The sequence below is a fragment of the Chroicocephalus ridibundus genome, chromosome 7 (assembly GCF_963924245.1).
Source record: "Chroicocephalus ridibundus chromosome 7, bChrRid1.1, whole genome shotgun sequence".
NCBI lineage: Eukaryota > Metazoa > Chordata > Aves > Charadriiformes > Laridae > Chroicocephalus > Chroicocephalus ridibundus.
Genome location: NC_086290.1, coordinates 31111002 through 31127707, shown reverse-complemented (window position 1 = coordinate 31127707; position 16706 = coordinate 31111002). Strand labels below are relative to the sequence as shown.

Genomic DNA, 16706 nt, shown 5'->3' with positions numbered 1-16706 from the left:
CCCCCAACCCTCATCCCATCCCTGGCTGGCTGTTACCATGCTATGTGGTTGCACTTCAAAGCCTTGAGTACACCTTTCTGAGCTTTTTTCGTCCTAAATGATGTTTTTCTTAGCCTAGAACTGCACTCCTCTCCAGGATGGCTGACAGCGCTCGGCAGCAGCGCAGAGCGGCAGGAAGGGACCCGTGTCCACTTCTGGGTTTGTGCTCGGCTGCTGCTCCTGGGCCAGAGCAGCCTCCAGCCGTCCCGGGCTCCGGGAGGAGAGGCCGTGTCCGAGCGGGAGGATGCGTGTGTGCACAGGGTCTGCATTACAGCCCTACGTCACCGCGGGGTGACAGGCAGCTTGGGGTGACCTCCCCAGGGGGATGGGTGGCCTGTAGCAAGGGAGGGCAGTGGGCACAGCCCTGCACACCTCCAGCCGTGCCTCGGTTTCCCTGGAGGTTTCTGGCTGCCCATAATCCTCTCAGTTCAGTTTTCTTGTTGTTGCTCTTTCATAAATAAAAAGCCACTGAAACATAATCTCTACCATAATGTTTATTAAATAGTAATTTTAAAAGGTTTTTATACAAATCATATAAACACAGTTTGATTTTTTTTTTTTTTGTTTTTTTTGTTTGTTTGTTTTTTTACACTGAAGAATCACAGTAAAAGCTCTTTAAGTCCATAAGTCCTGGCTCAGCCAGTGAATGGTCAAATACCTTGAACTGCAAACCTTGGAGAAGTTCCATTTCTGCATATAATTTCTTAATGGTTTAATTCCCATGCTCACCCCCGGCACCTTCCCACAAAATGAAATCACCCAGCACTCCCGCCCGCCCGTTAGCAACACATCCTCGCCACGGGAAGGGTGTGGAGGCAAGAGCCCGTTTCAGCAAAGGCATTAATACTGATTTCTTTTTTTTTTTTCTTTTCTCTTTTCTGAATTTCACAGAGGGAATTGCGATCGTCAAATCTAATCTATTCGCAGAGGAGGATGTAATGAATTGAATGCACTGACTACTTTTTTTTTTTTTTTTCTTTTTCCCTGTTGAAGTTACAATCAAACACAGTTTTCTGTAGAAGAACAGTAAAGCACCCAGCAGAGGTAAGTGAGGTATCGGCTTTGCAGCATTATTGGCCTTGCTCCTGCCCGGCAAGCGCAGCCGTGCGGGCCCTGCCCCATCTGGAAGGGGCGAGCGGGACACGCAGGGGCGGACGCTTCGCTGGGCCCGTGCCAAGTTAGTGCCAAGATCAGCAGTACTCTCCTGCCCCAGATCAAGAGATATAGTAACACGAGTCAGTCCCACGGAATAAGTCACATACACGATACATACAGAGAATTCACGTGCGTGTGCAAACACACAATTTCTGAATATATGTATATACGAACTCTTCTCTCTGTACGCCTACTAGACACCATAACATCACCTTTTTAATTATATATTTTCACCTATTGTTCGCCTAAGTCGACTTTTCTACTGTACGGTCCTTTTCCATTCATCCTTCCCCTCACCTGTGGTTTAAAGGGGATAGAATCATCGAGCAGCAGCAATCCAGCTTTGAAATGGTCTGGTACATTTCCTCTTGCTGCCTCTGTTTCTTTTACACAGTTAAATAACACCCCTGTGGAATTTGTCCACCAAGAATGCCAAAAGAAATAAGGTGATTTGAAAGGAGAATCTGAGATACGTTTACTGCCGTTTCTGTGGGACGCACAGTGTGAATGAAAAAAAAAATGAAGGCCTTTGTGTGCGCGCGTCTCTGCGTGTGCGTGTACGAACCGTGGATGTTTTGATGACACAGCTGCTGGTATCTGCTTCCCTGGTAACACATGTGTCTTTCTTACAGTGGAGAAGTCTTTTTTTTTTTTTAAAAAAAGAAACTTACTGTCTGTTGGAGCTTTTCGTGAAATACTACACAAATGTTCCTATTCCCACCGCAGCGAGGAGCAGCTGTGGCACTGTCCGTGCTCATCTCCTCTCCAGATGTTGCTCATCTCCGCGAACACCTGGCCTCCCTCCTGCAGGATGTGTTTGCAGGGGCTGCGCAAACTGAGCTTCGCAGCACATCACACCTTCAGCGCTCCGCGGTTAGCGAGCAAAAAAAAATCCATCCCCAACCCAAACTATTTGCTAGGCAAAATGTGAAATCAGGATATGTCAGGTATTTCCAAAGAGCTCCTGGAAAAGCAAACCAAACATGCTGGAAAGGTTTCTCACTTGTATGTGTGCAAGCTGATAGGGGCGATCTGTCTGTACTGAATTGGAAATGAAGGCATTGGTTTGGGGCCGAGCACTTGAACTCTTTTTTTCTCCATTAAATTGTTTTCATAACATTCCTCTCCCACGGCACAGTGGTAAGTGGAGAGGTATCAGCTGCCAGACAATGTAGCCAGACCACTTGAAAGTAGAAGGACCAGACTTCTTCAGCCGGGCTCTCCCCAGTAGAGAGCGGTGAAGAAGAGCGTTTTGCCAGGGGAAGGATGAAGGCCTCACTTGTTTGACACAGCACTGATCATCAGATGGAGGAAAAATACTTCTAAGGCACTTGTTCAAAGTAAAACAAAACACAGCTCATAAATAAAACTTCGGGTTTTTGCTACTGATCAGGAGCAGCGCAGCTTTGCTCCGAAGGGGATGCGACGGCAGCCATTTGGTCCATCGGCGCTGACGGCGCCAGCTCATGCCCACCAGCTCCAAGGAGAAGGGGAGCACCGCCAAGGCGAAGGGGGCCAGTGGGTGTCACGGCCGGGCTCCCGGGGCTGCAGGCACCCCTCCAGCCTCCTTCCCTGTTCATTTTCCCTCCCTGGCACTTCGGAGAGTCCCCCTTCCCAAAGCTGTCGCCCGAGTGCCAGGAGCTGACTGGCTCTATCTTTTGTTTGCTGCAATTTTCTCATTATAGCAAAAAAAAAAAAAAAAAAAAAGAAAAAGGGCAGGATCAAGAGGGGTGGGAGATTCAAAGAAAGGCCTTCCTGATGGAGGCCTCAGCTGTTGCAATCCAAGATCTGGATTTAATAAATGGCTCTTATTCACAAATCACTTTAAGGCTCTTCAGCTTCTCTCAAAGAGGCGCTTCTACACATAGGGTTTCCTTTCTCTTTTATTTCTTAATGACTTCAGAAAGCGCTGCTGTTACCATCGACACTAAACCCAGTATCCCACCTTTCCCTCCTACCAGGAGAAGGAAAGTTGAAGGTAACAACATGCTTCCATTTTCAGGACTGGAAACTGCAGCTTCCTGGACTTAGTGTGAAGTGCACAACTCCCTACAGCCAAAGCGGTATCTGGACGGGGTCTAAAATGGACAGGGTCTGTGTGTGTTATTTCCAAAGACAGGGTGGCTAAAGAAATCCCTCAGACTTCTCAGCAACTCCCCAGAGAAAGGAGGTGGGAAATTAAGGTCAGCATTTAGTTTCTCACATCCAAAAGGTAAACCAGTCTCCCTCATCACGTCCCAGCCACTCACATCAGCAGAAAATGAAGATGAACCAACAAACAAGGGTCTCAATCCCCCCTTGCCCGGCACAGTCTGGTTTGCGGGAACGCCTGCTCGGTCCCGGCGGAGTGCGATCCGCCGGCGGGACCTGGCGGCAGGAGCAGCGCCTCCCCTCGCTCCTCCCGCGCCCCTCGTTCCCTGTTATGGCATTCAGTTCCCATAGAAAACAGCAAAAAAAGTAACCCCCCGCCAGCCCACCTCACTGGGCACAATGCCAAGGGTGATCCCCAGGGCACCCGTCAGGCCTCCGAACAGCACTTCTGGTGGTTCATCTTGACCTTGTGCTTGATGCCATCGTACAGCTCGAAGTTGTAGTTCTCCAGCGTGGTGGAGCTCCGTGAGGACAGCCCAGCGTACGAGCATGTGCAGTAGAGGAGCAGACCGGCACAGATGGCCCCGAGGAGGACGCCAAGGGAGCTCATTGCTATGATGGTCACCAGGATGGGATCCAGGGTGTAGAGCCAGCTTTTTTCTTTGTCCAGCTTCGGGGTTCCTGGAGAGTTAGTAGAGAACAGTGTGTCGTTCCTATCCGATCCAAAGTAATCTGCAGTGGAATGGGCACTTATTATCCAGGGATCACTTTGCTTTTCCCCAACCTTTATGCATTTCTCACTTGGAGTTGTGATGGCCTTACAAGAGTATAAGCTCCTCCATGGGTATATCTCAGCAGGGTTTGCTAACCCAGGTCTAGAAGTCATGCAAAGCACCAAACTACCAAGAAAGTTAGTCACCCTAATTAACTTTTACATCTCAGGCGATGTAAACAGCATGCTAGCGCTTTACACCCACTGAAACTCTGGCCCTTCAGGTGCCACTAGGTTCAAAACTATGGAAACAATCTGTCACAGCTCCCAGACTTAATTTTCTCCATTTACAAGTCAAAATGCCACGCAAGCAGCAATTAATGCTTGAAAGATCAGTTCCACTTGTCCTAACACAAATACAATATATTGACTTTGCAAGCTTGCTAGCTGTTTAAAGAGGAAAACAAGAAAAGAAAACTAATATCTTTGTCCAGGCACTAAGGCACCACTTGAGCAGCTCAGTTTTCAAGCATGTTCTAACTCGGAACTTCCATTAAAGCTGAGGTTCGTGAGTGATTGTAGCATCTGATACCGAAACACAAGCTCCCCCAGATAAATTGCCCATGTGGCATTTCAGTACCAACCTGGATCATCGTTGTCTTCGAAGTCTTGCTCAGAGATCGGAAAGTCATCCTCCATTCTTGGGAAGTTCACTAGAAAAACAAAATGGGAAGCACTGTTTGTTTAAAGAGGCCTTTCAAGGAGCTTTATTGCCACTAGTCGCTGGATTACGAGACTGGCCAGAAGAAAGAAATAGTTAAACTACGGCAAGGCTCTTCCTCATGGAAGGAGGAAGTCATCGTCTTCTTCCTTTGGCCTAACTCAATGAATACTCTTGCACACTCGAGAGAACAGGATCTTCCCACTACATCACATTTCATGACCACCAAATGACCAGCTTTTAAGAAGAAAAGAGAGCGAGCGAAAAGCAAAGAAACCAGATAACTTGAATAGCATTAAAATATTGTCATTGGTGCCTGCATAATGGCCATAATTCACTATTAACATACTCACGGGTATTATCGTTACAACTTTGAACAGGATCTTACTGACTATCATTACTTGCCACTAATGCTAGAGCCATTTAGCACACTCTACTTTTCATCTTTTCCCATACATCTTACCGGACACAGAGCTTCAATGACCCAGTTTCTCTTTGGGTTTCAGATGAATTCATAGTAATTTGAGGAAGTCATGTATCATCATTATATGTTTTAATGCAAAAGCTGGTTGAAATGGGGAGAGCGGCAAATGGGTGTCCATATCTGGGCATTTATGTTAACATTTCTCTGATCCAAATTCCTTTTAGTGGTGACATTTCTTTTTATTGTTCAGCACAGATCAAGCACCAGTAACCAAATGCACATGCTGTAATCTGAGCAGAAGTAAGTTATTTTCCTCTGCAGCCTTCCTAGCATTATCTCTACATAGAGTTATCATGGCTCTTTTTCAGTTTTTCAAAAGAAAATGCCCTTTCATTTCCATCTGCTTAGATATTCCAAAGCTGTCTGTAACGGGGTGCTCAACTGAGAAGGCACCTTGAAATGATCAGGAATGCAGAAAATCAGGGACTACTAGAAAGTGGTAGAAGTCTCACCCTTGAAACAGCTGTGCTTGAAAACTAAGGCTACTCCGCGTCTTGTGCAAAAACAGCAAGAAGAGTTTAAAAAGGTTACTTACAAACGACCAAAACCAAAGAATGTAACTTGTGCTCAAAAAGCCATGAAAAGCAAAGAAATTATTCAAAACCTTATAAAAGAATATTTGTGCATATTTGCACGGAGATTTAGGACTTGAAAAGGCCTCCTGAATTGTCAAATCCAATTTTTTGGTATCACAGGCAATGGCATCAGGCAATCCCCGCTAGGGACACTTCAGGTTTCGCATCCAGAGCAGGGCACTCTGCCCAACGCTACGCTGTTCCAACGCAACCTGACTGCAGAGATCCTCCATGCTGGTACTAATGATACCTTCCCAAATACGCATTCTTTGGGCAGAATTGTCTTTTGACCTCAGCGCTCAAAGGATTAAAGGATTTCTTTGAATTTTCAGCAAACGTGGCAACAGGAACACACAAACCCCAACACTTGCCCCTCCTGACGATGATCTGCGTCTAGTGAGCCACGTAATTAAGCTGACTTGAGGCTGCTGGTAGCTTGTTGAAGAAACATAGGTGCGCACCATCTTCTGTAAATCCCCACTTTAACAGCGAGTTCACATGATTTCTCAACACTTCCAGAACTGACAGGCCCAGATGGCAACATCTTAGGGCTGGGAGAACTGCCTGAGGGGCTCTTGCAAACATTTAGAGCCGAACATGTGGAAAAATAACTTGCAAAGCAGTTCACACGCGGAGTTGTCTGCTTCCCTAGTCCTCCGCCAGAAGACAAGCAGTGAAATTTGCCATCCATGTCACCCACACCACCCTACAGGAACCATAGGTTGCTCGAATATGAGCAAAGGTCGAAATTGGACCATGGTCTGCCCAAGGAGCCCATATGCGGGGAAAGGCTGTTGGAAGTCTTTTGCCTTTCCATGTTGTAGCTCCTCTAAATTTTGTGTGAGAATAAGCTAGCAATTTGGTGCTTTTTTATTTCCCAGGGTGGCCTTGAGGGAAAAGCCAGAAAAAACAAAGTATCGGTTAATCAACACTTTCAAAAGAACACCAGTTCTTCCAGCCTGAAAGGAAGGAGCGCTGGGAAAACTTGAAAAGAGAGAACATTTATACAAAAAGCCCAGCCCAAAATCTATTTACTCTGCTAGCAGTTTTCTCAGTTCCCCATGCTAATATGACTCCGAGTCCTGCTTAAATGATATCGTCCTCCTCACCCATTCTCCTTCCTCCTCAGGCCTGTGGTAGGCCCTCATTCTTCTGTTCCCCACACGCCATTTCATTGCTATCAGATTGTATTTTGTCACGCAGGGCTTTACGCTGCCTTTGGAAAAAAAATCAGCTCAACGTTTCTTTTTCCATACTGGGGTTTCTCAAGTCATTAACAAAATCAGCTCTGGCTGTGTGGCTGTCTGTGGGAATTGGAGCTGGTGGTCTCAGTTCAGTTCCTAGTGGAGATGATTTCCCGTCACAGAGACTAGCCTGCTATTTGTCATCAATTAGGCTCCTTTGTGACAAATCTCAGCAATATTGTCACAAGCGGAGCAGGCCATGCAAAGTGATCCCCTTGGAAAGCAGCCCCCAGAAAAGCCCTGCAAGCTGCTGGGCAGAATGGGGAAAAGATGCATCGCCCTGTGATGTGGAGAGCTGCTTCCTTGAAGGGCAGCTTTCAGGCACAATTTACTTTGCATTTTAAAAGGCGAAAATGTATACTGGAGAAGGGTAGACAAGAAAGTTAGGGGGAACTGTGTTTAAACAGGAGGAGCGCTTTCTCCTGAGTGAAAGGCCCTTTTTAAAGCGTGTATGCTGAACAATGGCTGTGAGTACCTAGCCGGTCGTGCCCAAAAGATGATGATGTTAGTGATGCTGTTGGAACAGCCGGATGCCGAGAAAGGGCTGTTATCTGTTGGATCTGAGAGCACTGCCAGCTAAAAGGCTAATTTGTGGGACCTGAAAAAGGAAGATGAGATTCTAATCAAAGACAAGGAGCGACTTAAGTACCATGTTGGTATGAACTCACATGGAGGGAGAGCAGGAGAGAATTAGTATTTCCAGAGATTAAGGAGCTTTAATGTATATCTGTTTTAAAATAGTAGCAGGGGTGGGAGGGATTGGGGCAGGGAGAGGGTTACTGGAAGGGGGTTGTGTGACATGTGCTCAATACGCTTTGCCAGGGGGGATGGGGGGACATAAGAGCAGACAAGGTTCTCCGGTGGCCTACCACAGACATACACGTGCTTCTTGCAGGAAAGCTCTCCAAACCTGCCCAAGGCAGTTCACCTCTGCGAAGCCGCCGTCACTGCATCATAAGGACCGGCATGTAATTCCCGGCACCACGCGTGCTCAGCGCCAGCCTGCCTGCATGGGCTCACCAGCAGTGCCCACTGCCGCAGGCAGAGGCCTTTGCACCAAGACAAGAGCCATTGCTTTGGAGATGAAACCCAGTCCCAATTGCTGGAGCCTAAAGACACATTCCTCCAAGGCAAATGACTACCACTGAGAATAAAACTGCTATTTCTTTCTAGATTGACTTTGTCTGGCTTAAGCCTGGGCACCGAGCGCTCGCTGCCTCCTCCAATCCAGGGCAGAGCTCTATCACCACGCATCTCTACACACAGGCATTTGCCGATGGTGGCCGTGGCAGCTCTCGGGCTCATTCTAGGTGAGCAAAATGAGCCTCTCGGCAAGAGGTGCCTTTCCCAAATGATAAATCAAACTTGCAGCAATTTCCAGACCTTTTTGTTGCCTACCTGCAGCCTCTCTGGCACGGGGCAGCCTGGCCTGGAGGGCGCCTGGGATGCACTCTTGCCATCCCAGTGCTCCCCACAGGGGTCTGCGGGCTCTGGGGCTGACCAGGGATGTAGCAGGTGGTGGTGGCTTGTGGGCTCTGCTACCAACATCTTTCACCCCCCAAGAACATCCGCAGCTGTGCCTCCTTGTACAAAAGAGGAGTAGCTGTCTGTCCTCTGGCCCTTTCCACAGCAGGAAACAACCATGTGCTGCTCACATCCCCGAAAACAGCAAGCGCCCTCCTACGTGCTCACCCCTCTCTCCTGCTGCTACAGCATCCATCTCGGTCAGTGCTATCCCGCCCAGCAAGGGGAGTGTCAGAGGTGCAACAGCTGCTCTACTGCCAAACAGCACCCATGAGGGTCTGAAACATTAAATCCAGCTAAGCCCAGGAAAAGGGGGTCAGAAATTACCACTCCCCAGCCTTGTCAGAGAGAGGCAGAGCTCCAGCGCCGCCCTAATCCCCACTTTTCTCCTTTTGCTCATTCCCAGCCCTTTTCTCTCCGCAGCAATAGCGTGACTCCAACACACGTCATTTTGTTTTGACATAGCAGAGCAGCCGCCGTGGCCTCGCCTTGACACCGCTCCGTTTGGCAGCGGTGGCGGCGGAGCTGCTCCTCTGGCTGGGAGCCCCGGGGGCTGGGGGGCGACACCTCCCGCCCCCGGTGAACGGGAAAGCGCTTCCCAAAGAAGCAGCACAGGCACCAGGCAGAAACACTCCCTCTGAGCCCCCACTGCTCTATTTCCAGCCGAAAATCTGCCTCACTTCTCTCTTCCCAGCTCCTCCAGAAACAGAGTATGATTTTAGTTTACAAAAGGCTTAAATCCCTGCCAAATTTCAAATTAAAACAGTGCTTTGGCTACAGCTGAGCATTAAAAGAAAGCAAACAAGCAGCCTCTCCCCTGGCCCGGCAGCCCTCCGCAGCGCGGGAACACCCAGACCTTATCCTCAGATTGCCTTGGGACTGCCCCGGTGACGGTGCACACCGACTGCGGCACCATCTTCAAACCGGGGGACACCAAGCAGCATCTTGGGCTTCCCGTTCGCAGGGGAAGTGTGGCTGGGCAGGTGAGGACCCCCCCCACCAAAAGCGCTCAGGCGGCGTGCAGTCGGGCTGGGCGCTCGGTGTGGAGGCAAAGGCAAGCAGGCAGCTATTTCCAGCCCCGGCGCTGCCCTGTCACGCGTGGCACCCTGCCCTCGCCACACGCACGGCAGGTGGCCAAGGCGGCTGCCTAAAACGGGGGCCCCTGCCAGACCCTCCCTGCAGCAGCCATGTCCCCTGTTGCAGCCCGACGCTTTCCCCGGCGCGTCCTGCTTTTTGCACTTCTTGTCGTCACCGACAAAAGGCCAGGGAAAGGGTGGCGGCGGCGTGCATATGTACAGCATTACAGTGGCATCATATAGCATGGTTTTCCTCTCCCTTGCTCTTAGCACTGGACTACCCAGGCAAGAAGCCACCGTTGGGGTTCAGTGCTCTCTGCCGGAGCTCACCAGTCCCAAAACGAGCAGCTCCTCGGCACACGAGCAGCGCAAGGGCTCGGAGCCGGGGGAGAAGCCGGCAGCTCTGCGGCATCCTGATATGTTTATCGCCCTCCCCGTTGTTGCTGTTTGTTTTTACAGCAGCAATGGCTAACGACACTATTCCTCAAACTGGCAGTCGCGCCTGCAATCGCTGCTAAGAGCCGCCAAAGCCACTGATGGAGGAGCTGTGGCAGAAAGCCAAGAGGCTGTCCGAGCTCGCCTTGGGGCCCTTGCCTGGTGTCTGCGCACCCAATTCTGCTGCCCTGACACGGGGTAAGCTGGGGCAGCCCTCATGGAGTCAGCAGGTTTTCACAGGTTTCCTAGAAGGTCAAAAATCCCAACACAGCCCTGCACACAATCCGGTTTCTACCTCATTCCCTTGCATTCCCAGCAGAGGCATTGGAACCCCTCCCTGCCCAGGAAAAATCCAGCCTCACCCTTACAGTCCCGGGGAGAGCAGCCCCACGTTCCCTGCGGCAACCGTGGAGATAAAATGACACCGTGATCCCACATACAACCAGGGGAGCCATGTTGGGACCCTCCCTGCGGCGCACAGGAGACACCAGGCTTCCACCCTTAATGCCACTCGCTGAAATATGGAGCCCCTACTGCCACCTTTTTTTTTAAAGCAGGCTCTTATACGCCTGAGGTTACTTGCAAAGAGGGTTGCATCAAAATCACACTGAGTTGTATTTACTTTTTTAAACAAAGAGTGCTAATTTTAGCTGCTTTCTTCACTATGATGTGCTACAGACTGAGCAGCACCCAACTCTCTGGTCAATCTGGCTGCGGTGTACATACGGAATAATTAAATCCTGAACGATTCCTCCCTTTTCGTCTGTTTACTTAACAGAATTTTTTTCTTCCTCGTTGGGAAGCCATCAGCCAGTCTCTCCCTCCCTGTTTTTCGCATGTGCATATTTGTTTTGAATATTGCTTGGACAGTCACTGAAGTGTACAAAATGCAAATTACAAGTGTATGGGCTTTGCTGTACAATTGGAGCAAAAAAAAAAAAAAGTGGCATGGGTCCACAGCTTTGCTCGTGTTTGAACAGCCAAAGTGAGGGATCACATTTGAATTATTTTTTTGTTGATGGCCTGAATTCCTAGTAAAGCCAGGAAGTTTCATTGCAAAGCTGAGCTGTATGCCAGGGTAAAGAGTACGATAGAAGGAAAATAAATGCAGGAGGGAAAGAAAAACCTCTCAAACTGGCAGCAAAATAAATTTCACGTGAAATGTGATGCTGCTCGCTCCTCTAAAGGGGCAAAAGGTGCACCTGAAGAAGGTGGGAAGGACAAATGCTGTAGCAGAGGTCCCTGTAACAAGCTGGGAGAACTCGGGTGGAGGGAAGGCAGGGCACGCACACCTCTCCAAACCCTCGGTGCTGCGGCACCTCTCCTCCACAGCCCGACACGCAGAGGCCAAGCAAGGATTTTACAGAAGAGGAATGCATTGCCTTTTTCATTATTAATTTTGGTAATGGCTTACCCAGTTTTCGGTGTGCTCAGGGAAGGAGTGCATGGCTCAGCTGAGCTGGCAGCCAAGCCGGCCCCCGGGGCCCTGGTAAGTCAGATGTCCTGTCTCCAGGGGCCCCGACTGGAGAAATTCTGCATAATCACATCGAGCAATTTAGCACTTAAGCAATATTAGCAAAATCCCCAAACAATCTTAAGTGTCAGTCCAGCCGCCCAAAACTCCCACTAAAGACCAGTACAAATGTAATGGATCTAAAAGCTGCTATTAATGGCGTGATCCCGAGTGCAGCGAGGCTGGGTGCGCGCACCAGCTGGGCTGCTGGGAGCTGGGGCTTAGCCCCAGGTCTGCAGCAGGAACGGGGGCTTCACTTTCCTAAAGGATAGAGCCCTGATGCTCCGAAAGGAAAGATGGAATTCTGAACACACCACTTTGCTTCAACTGAGTGTTCTTGTTAGCAAAGAAAGAAGAAAAACCCCACATATTTGTATAAAAATAATCATCATTTTATTACATTCCACACAATACATCTTCAAAGAGTTTCAAATTTCCACAAGATATTTTTCACACACAGGCAACTGGGCAATGTTGGGGATGTCAGGGCTCGAGGAGCGGGGGAGAACTGGGAATAAAAATCTTGAAGTGACCTGTTTTGTCTTTGGTGATTTTGGTTTGAAAGACAGGGTGCCACATTCTCCTCTCTGACACACCGATGCGCACTTGCTAAAGTCCATGGGAGTGAACTTGGTCGAAGCGAGGGGATCGTCTGACCTAGGGAGATTGAACTGACTTTGGAAACGTGATGGTATCATCTGCTGACATGGCTTGGGCTGATCTGAAAATGCAGCAAGCGCATGCCAATATCTCGCATCTGTTCTAATTTGCAGCTGGCTGGGGGGTGTGGGGTGTGTGTGGGATTCCACATTACAAACCATACGCACCGCAACACCAAGTGCTGCGTAACAAGGAGGCTCATAGAGAAAGCACCCCGGCCCTGGAAGCCCCTCTCCTGCAAGGTGACAGGAGCTCTCCTGGGGTCCTTTACACCTCTGCTGGGACAGGCACATCCCTGCCGCTCTGAAAAAGCTTGTGGGAGCCAGGCCTCGGGGGGAATGCTGCTCTGAGCACCCACCACCCTTAATGTCTTCGCCATGCCAAGTCACCCTGGCTTTTTCTGCACTCCCTGTGCGTTTTAGACACTGGCTGCTGCAGCTGAGAGGTCCTGCTAAAATCTATTGAGTAAACAGCAAGAAGAGCTGAAACAGGCTGCATGAGTAAAGGCAAGGAGGGAGGGCAGAGTGACACCCCCATCAACAGAGATCCCCTGGGGAGAGGGCTCCTCTGCCATAGGAGCCAACACCACGCATGCAAGCACCGTTTGCATTTCCACTTTTTCCCCAGACCAAAAGGTAGCTCAAGACTGCAGGGAATTTAACAGGGCTGCTCGCCTCGATTCATTTATGCAATATTCATGGACAAAGGAGGGGTGGGGAGCACTAGCAAGTTTAGGAGGGGGCAGGGAATCTGATCACTCATCACAAATGAACACAAACAAGATGGAGAACCTTGCTCACTGGAGGTACTTTTTTTGCCTGCAAACAGATTAGAGTTAACGATTCAAACCACTTTTGCATGTCATCATTCAGTAATTTATATAAGGCATTTCCACTACAATACGCTGGGCCATTCAACAGTCGGAGGCGTGTTGGAGGCTCCATCTCGCCTCCCCGGTTAAAGCAGCAGCAAGAGCTGGGCCCCCCAGACGCGCCTGCTAGGCTTTGCTTGCTAAATGTTACTGACGCTTTAAGAAGCAGAACATTAGCAAACGCAAAACTAATTGACATTCTAAAACGTCAACTGGCAATTTTTATGATTCAGCAGCTATGAATTGGGCAGAGAAAAAAACCAAACTCAAAACCCAGAAAGGGGAGTTATACTTGTCCCTTGAACATTTCTAGCAGAAAGACAAGGAGGAGCCCTCTCCCCCTTCCCCGTGTAAAAGCGAAACCATCAGCACCTAGAGGGAGGATACTTACAAAATAAATAACCCTTCAATTCTCAAGAAACTACAGTATTTAGCATCCACCTTAGACCTGCTGAAGTCTATGTGTTACCCTAAGGCCAGCTTTAACAGATACAAACAAAACATTCATTATGAGCTTCTCTGATATAAGGCAACTTTAAATAGATTCACTTGCGGGTGCGGAAAGAGGAGGGTCTCCCCCCTCCCCTTCCAAACAATGGCTGTGTTGTCATGTTGGCTGCAGAAAGAATAAGATGGAGAGATCTTACTTTTTGGACGTCTATGAACCTCTCTGGATTCTTCTAGCCATCTGAGGTGGACATTCCTACTGTCCAGCCTGGCCTCCTCTTCTCATTTTGCACCCGAGACATTAACGCTATCAAACAAGAAACCCAGCCAAAGCTAGATAAGGCAACAAAAAAGCATCGCTGTTTTCCCCAAGTAAACAAATCAGGGTATTTACCACAAATGTGTCCCAGACCTTCCAGAGGGGAGGCAGGAAGGGGGAAAATTAAAAAAAAAAAAAAAAAAAGCATTCCCTGTGCAAGTAGAAGCAACAACAAGCAAATTAAAAAGGGCCTGTTTCTAAATATACATTCAGTCAGTCAGATGCACGCGCTCCCATGCACTTGCATACACAGATTCAGCACACCACGCGCACGAGCTGCACACACACGCTTCCAGGCTCGCCCTCAAGTTTCCTTGCAGGTTGCCTACCGGGAGGAGAAAAAAACCCAAACAAACCTACCAACAAAAAAATACTCCCCAAACGAACAAACACAACAAAACAAAAAAAACCCCACCCGACACCCCAAGAGTCCTCGAAAAGTAATCGAAAGGGAGCGTTCACTTCTGAAGTGAAGGGGCGGTGTGTCTCTTCTGGCGATCCAAGATGCAGCATTAGTTTAGAGTTTGTAAAAGATTCGGGGAGGGCTGGGGGGTCGGAGAAGGGACGGAGATGTCTAAGAGTTCACACGTATGCTAGGTAAGGAAAAAAGTGCAAAACTGAGGCAACGTATTTGAAGTCTTAGTTTCTGTCTGTCTGTTTTGTGTTTTGTTTGCTCTCTCGTTCCTGTTCGGCTCTCAGCAGCGTGAGCTGGGGTCTTGCTCTAGTTTTATGGTTAGGGTGGGCTCCACGGCCACGGGGGCCCCGTTGGCATAGTGGGAGGTTTTGTAGGTGATGGAGTGATCGCTCTTCTTGGCCGCATAGCGGAACCGGTGATAGTGGAGCACAAGGGCCAGCGCGACGGAGACCAGCACCACAACAGCACCTCCGGCGGCAATAACGTAATACCAGTAGGCTGGGATGGGCTGCACTGACACCGTGTCCACTGTGGGCTCGGTCCCTGGCAGGAGGGTTGCCCCTGGGGAGGAGACACAGAACAGGGTTGCTAGGTGGGAGGCATGCAGACGCACAAAAAGAAACACACATGCTTTCAAGAGTACAGCACGGAGTAACACGAGGTCCCGGGGCCACCTCCAGTTACGGGGTGTGCTCCTAGGGGGAGGGAGCACAGCCTGGTGTTTGCTGAGCCTGTATATTCAAGTGCCTTTTTTCTTCCCTTTTAATTAATCAGGCTGCCTGGATCGCAATACAAATTCCATATGCACACTATTATTACTGTTATTTCTGGCATCAACAAATGTTTTTTCCCCTTCTTTTTTTTGGCCTTCTCCAGATCAGCCGCCTGGTTTTGTCTCCACATGGCAGATGTAGTCAAGCAGTGACAAAACACATCGCGTTCCTAATTGGAGGAAGAGCATAATTTCAGATGGCCAAGGAAGTTACCACAGGAGACTGGGAAAGAAATTACAGGGAGAAACATTTGTTGTTCTTACGGAAAAGGCAGAGAAGACCAACTCTGTCTGAAAGTGCTCTGCCCACAGATCTGGTCTCACTAGGTGCCCCCTTTGCAGACTTACAGATTTCCTTATTAAAGTGAGAAAGGATGGTTATGGTTATTTACACAGGACAGGCTGTGAAATTCAACCCAACACTCACATAAGAAACTCATGCTCTCCGCAGCTTAAGCAAGCCAGGACTATGAATTCATGCCGATGAAGCAAACACACCTAGGGAGGGCTGGAAGAGCACCTGCCTCCCTTGAATTCAAGGGCAGGCAGCGCCCAGGCTCAGCCCAGCCCTGCTTAACCCTTCCTACTCTTGCAGCTGGAGCATGCTGGGAGGCAGGGCATGGCTGCAAGGAGTTGCTCCTGCTTCCCAGGTCATCCTGGGACAGCTCAGCCCACATCTGGTGGCCAGAGGCGCATAGGACCTCACCGCTGGTCCGCAGAATCATGCAGGCACCCGTGCCTGCGGCAGGCACCGAAGAGAGGAGCGCCAGTGTCTGTGCTCACGCCCACGGCCCCAGAGCAGCTCTGTGCTATTATTCCTCCTGCACAGGCTGCTCCCACCTCCCCAGCTTGCGAAGGCACACTGTTAATAACTGGGGAGAGATGCACTTTTGCACCACATTTATTTACTGGCTACTTCAAGGGGAACAAAGTCCCCAGGGAAACTCTCCAAAGGGTTTGCTCTGCTGCTGGACACGTTAACCCCCTACTCTGCTCGCCCTCTTGTCTTGCCCCTGGCCCACGGGCTGGGGGCAGCCCCCTGGCTATGTGCCGGCACACAGAATTTTGGGGGCTCCTACAGCTTGATGTCAGCATATTGTTGAGCTCTGCGCTAACCAAACTCCTGTTTTGGTTGCTGAGCAGGCTCAGAGGACGCCAAGGGGAGAAAATCAAAACAGTGCAGGATGCACCCAGCTTTGCTAGCAGCAAGGGCGTCTCACAGCATGGCCTCTGCCCTCCCCCCCAAGCACTGCCCTGCCAGCAGAGCCATCGGCTGGCACGTTTGGGATGGAGACGGCTTTTCTGCTGCTGGTGGCACAGGCAATGAGGCAAAAGGATGGTTTCTTTGCCAGTCACAAGGCTTTCCTCCCCATCCCCCAAAACCCAGGCACAGGGAGTGAAAATAAGAATGAACGCTGCACCCAGATGCATAGCTACAACAAAAAAACCCTCAAAACCAAGAAAAAAAACCACACAGGCAAGACAAATCCTGCTTTTACAGAGCAGGAGGCTGAGAACCACCCACATATTCGTCATTGTAGGCAAGAAATTCGGATGTCTCAGGAGAAACCTACCTGCCAGGTACGCCGCCATCACCCTGTCTTACCCCAGCTGCCTGTTGCCACCAGCAATGGGGGTGGCCCTGTCCCTCCT

General features: G+C 49.6%; 1 protein-coding gene across 6 annotated transcripts in view; it reads right to left on the bottom strand.

Annotated features, from left to right (window-relative positions):
* Positions 1-515: 515 nt before the first annotated feature.
* Positions 516-16706, bottom strand: part of NRP2 (neuropilin 2) — an 89677-nt gene continuing 73486 nt past the window's right edge. For 2 of the 6 annotated variants that reach the window (XM_063340490.1, XM_063340491.1), the window contains exons 16-17: positions 4642-4710; positions 516-4017 (exon numbers count right to left, since the gene is read on the bottom strand). In XM_063340490.1, the coding sequence (XP_063196560.1) occupies positions 3713-4017; positions 4642-4710 (374 nt within the window). In that variant the 3' untranslated portion in view covers positions 516-3712. Of the gene's footprint in view, positions 4018-4641; positions 4711-11351; positions 14843-16706 lie in introns of those variants that run through there. The other 4 variants (XM_063340492.1, XM_063340493.1, XM_063340494.1 and 1 more) reach the window with 3 other exon arrangements.